The sequence below is a fragment of the Acanthisitta chloris genome, unplaced genomic scaffold (genome assembly GCF_000695815.1).
Source record: "Acanthisitta chloris isolate BGI_N310 unplaced genomic scaffold, ASM69581v1 scaffold11048, whole genome shotgun sequence".
Classification (NCBI taxonomy): domain Eukaryota; kingdom Metazoa; phylum Chordata; class Aves; order Passeriformes; family Acanthisittidae; genus Acanthisitta; species Acanthisitta chloris.
Window position 1 is genome coordinate 67,643 of NW_008686491.1, and position 11,746 is coordinate 79,388.

At 38.8% G+C, this 11,746-nt stretch overlaps 1 protein-coding gene across 1 annotated transcript; it reads right to left on the reverse strand.

Annotated features, from left to right (window-relative positions):
- Positions 1-5,732: 5,732 nt before the first annotated feature.
- On the reverse strand, positions 5,733-10,919 carry NIPAL1 (NIPA-like domain containing 1). Its single transcript, XM_009080156.1, has 5 exons — positions 10,694-10,919; positions 9,586-9,642; positions 8,071-8,161; positions 6,459-6,619; positions 5,733-6,325 (listed from the first exon to the last, which is right to left on the reverse strand). The coding sequence occupies exons 1-5, from the start codon at positions 10,866-10,868 to the stop codon at positions 5,733-5,735; spliced, it is 1,077 nt and encodes a 358-aa protein (XP_009078404.1). The 5' UTR covers positions 10,869-10,919.
- Positions 10,920-11,746: the final 827 nt, after the last annotated feature.

The following is an 11,746-nucleotide window of genomic DNA, read 5'->3' on the forward strand; positions in this document are numbered from 1 at the left end:
TTGAATTAGTCTAGCTCAGATGGAAGCTGTGATACCTGACATGGACAATGTATGTAACCCTACTTCTTGTGTTATTATACACTTCTAATTTTAAAACTTAATTGTGGTCAATACAAACATGTTATGCAGAAGGAAAGGCAGATGAAATTCACAGTTATTTAAAAGAAAAAGTGAGACCATTACAAAGAAATTTCTTTTATTAAAATATGTGATTGAATTGTGTGCTATTTATAGGAAAATACATCACAATGTGTGGCTTTATAGCACTTTGCAGAGAAAATACTTTAAAAATGCTAGCTAAAGAATGATTGAGTTCTGCACAATTTAATTTTTTTATTTCCAAATAAAAAAAATTAAATTAACAATCAAATTAAATATAGCAAACAACCGAAGTTTTGAATTTCCAAAAGATGATGGCATCTCTGAGTCAAATTCACTCTTGACATTAATAGGTCTTCTTTACTGCAATAATATTTTGATGGTTATTATGCCCTGAGAAAGGAAATTCTTAGCCCTACTGTTTGAACCTTTGGGAGTACCTTTAAACACACTTCTATGGCATTTCTACTTCAAATAAAGCATGATATCCCCATCGTGTCATATAATTTGCTAGAATTGCCACCAAGTGATGTCACTGTTTGCTTTCATAATCAACTTATTTCTGAGCATTCAACCCCTCATCAGATTTATGACTAAATACAGATCTGTACAACTGTCATGGTTTAACCCCACATGGCAACTACGTCCCACACAGCTGCTTACTTGCTGCCCCCTTGCCCTGGTGGGGGAGAGAATCAGAAAGAAAGTAAAACTTGTGGGTTGAGATCAGAACAGGTTAATAATTGAAACAAAGTAAAATGTAACAATAACAATAGCGATGAAAAGGAGAGAGGGAGGAACAAAATAGCAGCAAGTGGTGCACAATACAATTGCTCAGCACTCACTGACTGATGCCCAGCCCAGCCCCAGGCAGCAATCAGCAGCCCCCAAGCAACTCCTCCCAGGTTATATACCAATCATGATGTTTTTAGGTATGGAATATCCCTTTGACCAGTTTGGATCAGCTGTCCTGGCTGTGCTCCCACTCAGGCAAAATCTTCTGTCCAGGCCACAAGAAGCACAAGGCTTTTCAGCAGATGATGTGCTACAAATGTGAAATTCAAACTGTCCCTGCAATATAAAGTACATGGGGCTTGGAGTAACATATGAGGAATCTTTTTAATAAGCTCCTGCAAAACTGGTTTTGCCATATTACTGCAAGTTAATATGTAATACATTACAGTACCATGCAGTAAGAAGCAGCTCCATTAGGTTTATGCACTCAAAGGGCACTCACTACTCATGTTGGTTTCACTGAACTGTCCCATGGTGAATATGCACTGATCCTTGAAACAGGCTGGTCTAATCCATGCAGCCAATAACTCTTGCCTACCAGGCTTCCACTTCTCAATATAACCTTTCTGTAGGCTGCTTTGGGAAAACTATGAGTAGACTGTTACTAACACTCTGACACAGATAAATTTTACAGCTGCTATTATAAGGCTGACAGCAAAGAAATGAAAAAGCACTAGAACATCTTTCAGTCAGTGAAACCAGTGCTTAACTGGCAGCAAGAAAGGTCTACAGGACAAAGGTCTATCTACACTGTATTTACCCACCTGAACAGCTACACCCATAAAGACTGAGTAGGCCACCTTAGCCCTCATGGTGTCTGTGAGCTTAGTTCAAACATTTGTAAAAAGTTAGCTGATGTTTCCTGATCAAATACCAGAAAACTCGAGCAAGTCCATCTCATGGATTGGAGGGTAAAAGGCAGAACTCCCATCACCTGTGAGCAAGCTGCTTAGGATATATCTCTTTTCTATGAAAAAGATGCTTTGTTGACAAACTGGAATGTACTTTTTTGAAAGTTAAATTCTCTTGGCAAAAGCGCTCCTGAGGAGCCATGCAGCAATTACTTTTGTGTACAGGGCTGGTGACACCTTCAGTGCCATTTGGTTTTCAGACCAACTCTCAGCCCCTCCCTTCCCACTCCTCTAAAAAGTTTCACAAACAAGGGAGGAGGGACAAGGAGTCAGCTATGGGAAACCTGCTCTGCCAGAAGGCTATTTTCTAATGCACTTGCCAGTTTTATTTTGCTGGAATTTAAATAGTGAGAGAATGGCATTTGCTAGAAGTATGTAATTCTCCATATAGCTCCAGGACACAACCAGTAGAAGTTGAAGTTATGAATCCATACTCTTTGGGCTGAAACTTTTTTTATAGCATGGCTCTTTCAAGTGTGGCTGGAAAGGCAGGTAAAGGAAGATGATAGAACAGATTTCTATAGTACCTAATAACTGAAGTATTTACTTCCAAATTCGTACAGATTATTCAACCTATCCAAGTCTTCTTGACCTACCTACACGTAGTCAGTGCAGCCATGTAATGAACTTAATTGCCCATTAAGTCGTCCTGAGGTATAGTAATAATGAATAGCTGCCAAGATTTGTTTTGTATCAGCCTTTAAAAGCCATAATTTGGTTAGCAGTGTATTGCATCTGAGGTTTGCTTTGTTCTAGTTCTTAACCATTTGCCCTACTTACCAAAACACTTCTAATTAGTTTAGAAAATGTCCTTTATTTCACTGTCTGGAAAACCTGACAATTCACAGAAATGCTCTCCATTGAGACTGGCCATGAGAAAGAGATACCTAATACATCAGCTTTGGGTTTTCTTCTCTAGTTTAGAAATATGAACTACATTTTTTATCCCTTGTTTAAAAACCACAGAAAATTTAGTATGTAACCATGAATAATTTATTACAACAGAAATATTAGCAGAATTTCACTAAACCAATGAAAATTATTCCAAATTAGTAACTAAATACAAACATTAAAAAAATAACATCTCTTACAGCAAATGTTTTCTATATAAAAACTTAATTAGTAATTTACTTCTTAACATGATTAGCTTCCTGTATGGCATGAAAAGAAGCATTAACTTGGTTTTCTGACATTGTAGGAAAATAAAATTCTTTTCTTAGTAGTTATTATTTATCTATAAAAGCAGATACACAGGTCCAGTAGAATATACAGCATTTTTGCTTGGTACAAGTTCATCGACTGCCAGCATTTGATACGAAAAGATTCCAGACCCTTATCCATTCAAGAACAGGACTGGTTGCTTTTTCTTACAAATAACCCATTTGGTCACAGCACAGTGATGACTGTACAAGCAAACAGAGGGGCCACGAGCTATGTAAAAGGATGTCTCTTTTTAGTGTAAATCTAAGTTCAGTTATTCTTTAAATTGTGTGAGTAATTGAGAGTGAAAAGCAATTCAAGTTTTTGTTTAAAAAACTGTGAAGAAAACTCCATCTTCAGGCTTCTTATTATTTGTATTACCTGTTTTTAACTATAGATTTTGAAGCTTAAATCTGGCCAGTAAAGCCAAAGTATTCTCTACATTAAGAAGTAATGAAACCCTGTTTGTAGATTTTTCTTCTCTGAAGCTTTTTTCAACATATGCATTTTAAACATCAAAGAATTGCCTCAAGTCTCATCACTCTAGAAGCTGAAAAATGTTCCAAAGCTGTATGCATTGTCATTGTATTTTCAAGGCAAGCACTTTTTTAATGAAAATGCCTCTTGCTGGGGTAACATTGCTGCCACCTCCTGCACTATGGAATGTAATTCTCAAATTAGGCAATCACAGGTGCTAACCTGACTACCCATTGCACAATAACATCTTCTGGGCTTCTCTTTACATGAGCAAGATTACCTGCAATATTTTTTATTGTACTTTATATATGTATATAGTACTGTGAGAAGAGGAACAGGACACACTTCAGTATCCCATTTTTCAGATAGACTCTTTGTTGTAAAAGTGAGTGTTTAGAAAGAAGGTGCAGGGGATTAACACAATTTCTACTCCTTTCTGTAGGTGTGCCAACTACAAACCTAGCCAAGTGAAAAAAAAAGATACTTGGAATTTAGAAATAACTTTAAGCCAGTATCTCTAGTGTTACTTTCTGGCTTTTGACATCTTCTAAAGCATCATTAAAAGTAATTAACAAGCAAGATGTTTCCAGAATGTCTTTCAAAAAGGGAGTACTGAAACTCCACACAACACAAACATAGGAAGTATCAGCAGCAACCCTTTTGTTCTTACAGCTAAATTATGAGTTCTCTCTGGCGGAGCAATTTGCTGTCCATCCAAACTGTCCACTTCTGCCACACTTTTTGAACACTAGAGAACATACAGCCTGCTTGGCACATAAATCTCAGCTGATTAAAACCAGTGCTTAACTGCTGAAGTGACAGCATCCTCTGGCAAATGTTCTGGACTCACAGTTCAAACCCCAAAGACTGGAAATACTGCCTTTCTGATGAGCTCATCATGACCCACACATCTGATTGCTGAAGCTACTTTCTTGTTCACAAAGTGGAAAACAAAAGGGATTGTAATGTGTAAATCATGGACTATGCAAGCTGTTTTTGTGAGATAAAGATCAGTGACCACAACTGAGGAGCACACTGTGGTACAGATACCAATCTTCAAGGCCTCTGGTAGATGAACATATAGTTAAAACATCTAATACAGGTGAATATTCATTTTTAGAAAAGATTAAAAGGCCAAACTAAAATAAAAGATGTTTTGATGTTCCACCCCCCCTTGCTTGCAGCCCATCCTTTACCTAATATTTTCAGAATTAGTGCATGGATTTTGTGTTCGTAACAGAATATAAAATAACAGGACTGTTTTATAATTAATAGAGAATTATGCCTTTCCAGAAAATGAGAAAAAAAAATGAAATGTTTAAATGGGTTTTGATTAATAGATTAATAGGAAGAAGTATGGAAATAAGTGAAGCCCCTTCTTAAGCCTCAAGGTAATATAAAACAGCGTGGAAATTCTTACTTGCACATTCTGGTTTTCTTCTGCCTTTGAATATTTTATTCTTTCATCTGATGTAGTTCTTAAAGCAAATAGCAACTGTTTTCAGGCCTCTAACGAATTTGCTTTTTCTTAAACTTGGTTTTGGTTTTGAAACAAACAGGCACATTCAGGGACCTGCAATCCATTCAGGATTCCTCGGGAAGAATAGCTGAGACTTTGGTGTAATATAATTAATTTTGAAGGAGGCTGGCTACCAAGAACTGTATTTGCTAAATTTTTTTATGACATCTGTTTAAGGTTCGTTGGTAGATGATCAAAAGTGAAAAAATCTTGCATAAAATTTTATATTAAAACCAAACGCTGTTTTCTTCATATTATGTCTCTAACAAATACCCTTCATATAGAATATCTATGAGCTTGTTTTGCAATAAATTATAAAAATACAAAGAAAGCCTGAAACATTAATGCTATCACCAAGGTAATAGCAGAGAACTTGTCACTTCAGCTAGGATTATCTTTCACCATTACCAGAATATTGCATTTTGTAAATGTGGCTTACAAAGATCATTCTTTTCTGCTAAAATTCCCCAATAGGAGATGCTGCATAAAAAACGGACAATGATTTTCATTGTCTAAGATATAATCACCCTCAGGTTTCTGTCTGTCACATAAATTATTGAACATTTTCATTCATTACTGCCAAGGGCTGACACACAGAGGAGTGGCCCACACTTCACAAACCTCACAGACAGTTTTTCAGAGGATTGAAGAAAAGAAGAGCATTCTAGTAGACATGGGAGGGCTGAGTCTGCAATTCATGATCCTTTGTTGACGAACACTGCTTGAGAGTTTCACTGACTGAATAAAATGTTGTCATCATATGCCAAAGCTGGGTCTTCCATGCTCTCCAGTAAAGTGTGACTGGTTTCATATTCACTGTGTGGTTGTTTGGCAACAGTGGACATCAGCTGGCTCCAGGTGATGTTAGTATTTTTGAAAGCATGCAGTAGAAAAATGCCAACAATGATACTGCAGAACCCACTCAGGGTTCCAATTATATCACCCACTTGCATACTACTCCACTCCTTGAACAAGATGATGGAGCATGTCACAACTGTTGTAGTGAAACACACATAATAAATGGGTGTCACTAGAGATGTATTGAACACGTCCAATGCTTTGTTGAGATAGTTGATCTGAGTGCTGACTGCGAGCACCAAGGTGCCCACCAAAATGTAAACCAAAGGGTGCTGATAAACTGGCTTCTGCTCCAGCATTTCCTTAATGGCAATGCCCAGGCCTTTCACAGATGAGACAGAGAAGGCACCAATGAGTGAGCAAATTAAAATGTAGATCAGTATATTTGTCTGACCTTTCCTTGGAGCCATGATAAAAATCAGGACAAGGGCAACAACTGTTAGGAGAACAGCAAATGTAATGAACACTGTAAGAAAGAGGAAAGGAAAGAAGAATAATGCACATGAGATAAAATACCAGACTATGTCCAAGTACATGCTCAGTGTCCTGAACACTTCTCTATGAACTGTAGCACACATTCACTGCAATTGCATACAGACCTGGATCTTGCAGCTTTCTTTCCATCTCATCTAGTGAGGTGACTTCCTCCTCCTCTGGGGCATGAATAACCATGACCGTTGACCCCAAAATGCACAGTACACAGCCCAGCTTTCCATGAATATTCAGCTTCTCATTTAAAAAATAGGATGACAATATAGCACTGTTTAGCAAAATATAAATAAAAGGTTCAGAAATACCAGCCGTGCAAGACACTCAAAATCTGTCTGTGTAGTATGAAAGCAATTCAAAACCTCTTTTGAATTTGGATATATGGCAAACCAGCCTGAAACAATCAAATTGTAAGGAGTTTTTCAAGAAAGCTGGTCATAACCAGGAAGGACAAGTCAGGTCAGGTTTTAGCAGGGTTAGCAACCCTGATTGCTTCCCTCCAGGTTGTAAAGGGTCTGAATTGCTCAAGGAATTTCCCATTCCTGATTGCTTGGGTCAGGGGTATGCACTTACCCACCTGTAAAAGTAAGCACGTGAGCTGTTTTTTTTTGTTTAAAAAATGGTTTAAAGCATTTTGTTTGCCATTAGAAGCACATGAGTTTTGGATATTGCCCCTCATCCCTTCCTGGTCTCTTCTGCTCAGGCAGAGTTCAGCCTGGCTTGACAGAATTCCTCCCAAAACACAGGGAAGGCACATCTCCCCCTCCAAAGAGGACTGACCCCAGGTTCTCCAAGGGGTTCAAGATTTAACCTAAGGAAAATAACATGGCCCAAAATGAAGCCATCTCACAGGGCACATGCTTAACCCGTTAGAGCAGAACCTTGGGCACAGACACAGGCATAATGGTGTGTGGACACACTCAGAAATAGCTTTTAAACCCACTGATCAAAATTGTGACTTTTTTCACACAAGGGTAACAAGTTCATTGACACAAAATTCTCATAACCTCTTTGTTTCATGAAAATTGGAAAGATTGCTGCCCACATCATAGAGAGGGCAATAAAACTCTAGCTGTTTTGCAAAGCAGCAGCCAGGCAGCCAGTTAATCTGCACTTACCTACATGCTGATCCCAGCACAACTGTGGCTGACTAAGTTACATCAGTTTTGCTATGACAGAACAGCTGCATTTTTAGCAGTTACAGTACTGCAAACATCTTTTATAAAAAAATTATCTGGCCCAGGTTGTTCTTAACATGTTTCATACAGTATATGCAGGTTTTAAAAATAAGTTCTACACTTAAAATACAATAATTTAATTTTGCTAATAAATTGTTTCCCAAACAGTTCTGTAAGCATAATCTATGTCTTTGTTGCTGCTATGACAGCCACATCAATATATGTGCTTAAGTGCTTGAAAATTATTTGTTTCTTAATACATAGGATATAATAAAACTGGTAAGAAATACTTTATAGTATAGGTGGAAGGCTGTTGGGAATGCTTACAGTGGTCTTTGGAACAAGACTTCTAATTCTGTTTACCCAGAAAACTCAGTTGTAAATAAGCAAAGAGTCTTTCCACCAAGGAACAAAAGGCATTTTTTGTTCACATATTGCTTTTCAGTTTACTTTCTAAAATCCTCTACTTTCAGCCAAAGACAGTACTTTTCCCTCATGCAGTGAATGGCTCATTTGCCAAGGTTTGCTCCAAGCTGGTACTAACCTTATGAGAACACTCAGTGCACCCAAGGGGGTAACTAAGGTTGCAGGTGCAAAGGCATAGGCAGCAAAGTTTGCAGCTTCTCCTAATCCCACTGCAGAAGAAAGAACATTTGGATGAGCTTGGGAGGGATATAAAAGGCACACTGTTGTATGTATTTTATATGACAGCTATGATAGCAAATATAAACCAAATATTTTTTTACACTATATAGGCAAATTTTCCTTTCAAAATCGTCTGCACAACCTCTTCTGGAAAAAAAAAGGCTGAAGAAAGTTAAATACTTTTCTCCTAAGTACTCCTAGAAGGTGGACAGTTGCAATCTCATTGCTTTTCATAAAATCATAGAATCGTCAATGTTGGAGAAGACCTCTAAGATCAAGTCCAACCATTAACCTGCCACTCTACTGTAATCCCTAAACCATATCCTCCAGTGCCAGATCCAGATGCCTCTTAAACACTTCCAGGGATGGTGACTCCATCACCTCCCTGAGCAACCTATTCCAGTGCCTGAACACCCTAACACGGAAGAAATTTTTTCCTAACATCTAATCTGAATCTCCCATCTCAGCTTATGACTGTTCCCTCTAGTCCTCTCACTGCAGAAATGGCAGAAGAGACCATTCCCCACCTCTCTACAACCCCCTTTCAGGTAGTCATAGACAGCAATGAGGTCACCCCTGAGCCACCTCTTCTCAAGGCTAAACAAACCCAATTCCCAATTTGACTGGATGTTAAAGAAAAGTTGAAAAGGGCTCCAAGGAGCAAATGCAGTATCTGAGAGACAACATATCAGAATGATTTCTGTCATGAACATGATTGCAAGGACATTCCTTTTAAGTGAAGGGAGTGAAAAATCAAGGAATAAATATCTTTAAAACAATCTATTTATCATGGTTTAACCCCAGCCATCAACCAAGCCCCACACAGCTCCTTGCTCACTCCCCCACCAGTGGGGGAGAGAATTGGAAGGGTAAGAGCTAGAAAACTCATGGGTTGAGATAAAGACAGTTTAATAGGAAAGCAAAAGCTGCACACACAAGAAAAGAAAACCAAGGAATTAATTCACTGCTTCTCATGGGCAGGAGGTGTTCAGCATCTCCAGGAGAGCAGGGACCATCATGCAAAACAGTTACTTGGGAAGACAAACACCATCACTCCAAATGTCTCCCCCCTTCCTCCTTCTTCCTCCCTCTTTATATCCTGAGCATGATGTCCTATGGTATGGTACATCTCTTTGGTCAGTTTGAGTCACCTGTCCCAGCTGTGTACCAACCTCCCATGCACCTCTACTTCCCTTGCCAGTGTGGCAGTACGTAAAGCAGCAAAGGCCTTGGCTCCGTGTGAGCTCTGCTCAGCAATAACAAAAACATCTCTGCATTATCAACCCTGTGCCCTGCACAAATCCTAAACACAGCCCCATACTAGTCACTGTGAAGAAAGTTAACTCTACCCCATCAAAACCAGCACACTTTATGTAGCATTTACATATAGGTTGAGAGGAAAGAGATGACTTACTTAATAACAGTCCGGCCCACCAAAGCCATTCCTTCAAGTAAGAATATCCACCTTGTCCTGAAAGCAGAAAAAATAACCTCATCTAGAAGAAAAAGATCACCTTATTATAATAAAAAAACCTACAGCTTCACATTTGCACCTAGCTCTACAAAGTACGGAAAGGGCATATTATCTAGATGAGACATGGAGAATATTTCATTTGACTAGTCACTCTACTGCTGTGTAGCTTGGACTTCTGAAAAATGATATTTGACTAAATATACATAGAGGGAAAGTTCCAAGCAAAAATAAAACGTACACAAAGATTGTTGGTGAGCTTAAGAAATGTTTCAAAGTGCTTTTCCAGGTCAGATCCAATATATTCGTATGGTCAGCTGCAGTTGGACTCTGCTTTTTTTTTAAATTGGATGAAATTGGAAAGAAAAATGCCACAGCATGCATTAATTTGTTTTATATAAAACATAAGTACACTGAATACTCAGTAACAGCTTTTTCAAATAACCAAATTCTCTGGAACAGTATATTGCAATAAACACAACAACAAAAGAAAAACTGCTCATGCTATGCATTTAAATCCATGCGAAGGGAATGATGGGATTAGTCCAACTGGTCTTTTTCTAGTTCTTCATCTATTGATTTGATGAATGGATAGTTGTCCTAAGTGTAGAAACTTCTGTAATAAATATCCTTTCTATAACTCATTTCACTTACTTTTTAAAAAAATCAACACAAAACAAAAACTAACCCTAGTTACCATCTTAAGACCCTTCTATCTCAAATGAGGGGGAAAAGAGATGGGAGATCGAAAGGCATTTTGAATGGTAAGATGAATGGAGAATTTTATTTGGTAACTAATTGCTGTCAGAGAGGAAATATCATAAACTCAGTAGATTTAATACCCACTGCAACTCCCATAGCCCTAGGAATTCTGAAATCCCAGTCCCTGTAATCACATGCAGAGTCTCCATCCCTCACCAAGATGAGACTTCTGATCACCATTAAAGTACATTGGTTTTAAACATGTGATTTGTGACTTGAACCTTGATTTTGACAAGTTATAAGTGGTGTTTGTGCTCCCAGCAGGAGCAATGGAGGCACCAGCACTTACCAGCTCGGGTGACTCCTCTGTCTGCCAGCTTCAAGAGTCCTTTCTTCTTCAGTATGAAACTAGAACCGATAAAGATACTGGAACCTATTGCCAAAGCCAAGCCAATGTAGAGGCGATATTTGCTTCCAGCAGACATGGAAATACTCCAGTTCATTTCACTGACAGTCCCATCCATAGAGGTGAGGAAAGGTGAGTGTGATTCAGACACATTGATGATCTGGCACCATGCTTGGCAGGATTCACGACAAGCAAAAGTGAGCACAGCACCTGGGAGGAGAAAAAGGAGGACAAACAACTCGTGATGCAGGCACAGCTCTGGAGGAACCCTGTCCTCACCCTGCTCACTCCTTTCCATGTCTTGCCAGAGTGCTTGTCATTTCTGACTGTGCAAATAACACACAAACTCCACATAACATAGACAATGCTGCCCTGGCTCATCATGCATCCCTCTAGTTCACAGATGCATCCATTATTTCATATCTCTGTATTTTTCACTGCATTGGTTCAATCAAGCAATTAGGGCAATATCAATGAATGCAACAATAAAATATCATCTTCAATGTAAAATTCCATTGAAAATCTTAAAAGCTAACCTGAAGCCTCAAGATGAAAGTGTTCTTTCGTGTTGTGCACAGACCATATCCCCAAAACACAAACGTAGAGCCAAACCCAGGATTTCGGCCTTGGCCTGTTCAAGTAAGCCTACTCTTGTTCCAGGCTTCTGCTTTTACATTTGTAGCTGATATTGGAAACAACAAATGACAAAAAAAAAAAGGAAGGAAATTCTACACAGGGAGCAAACTCTTGCTGCATATGGACACTAATATATTTTAATAAAACTGTTCAGTGAGTACTGTGTGAGCCAGATCTTCTTTAACCACTCATAAACTTTTCAGGTGAAGGCCTCATTACCTCACAGCAATTTTCATCTAACCTCAACAAGCCCTGGCTGGAGGCAGACCACAGCCCACAAAGGACAGTTCTCCCAACTATCCCTGCAACACAGCTGCAGAGCTGGGTGATCCTGAGTCGAGACTGAAGCCTCACACTCTC

Excerpts from the sequence above, each read along its gene's own strand:
- NIPAL1 (XM_009080156.1), bottom strand. The coding sequence starts at position 10,868 with ATGGATGGGACTGTCAGTGAAATGAACTGGAGTATTTCCATGTCTGCT. Across the intron at positions 8,162-9,585 it reads GTGGGCCGGACTGTTATTAA|TGGGATTAGGAGAAGCTGCA; the intron begins GTAAGTCATCTC and ends TTTCTTCTGCAG. Across the intron at positions 6,620-8,070 it reads GCACTGAGTGTTCTCATAAG|TGCTATATTGTCATCCTATT; the intron begins GTTAGTACCAGC and ends TTTGCTAAACAG.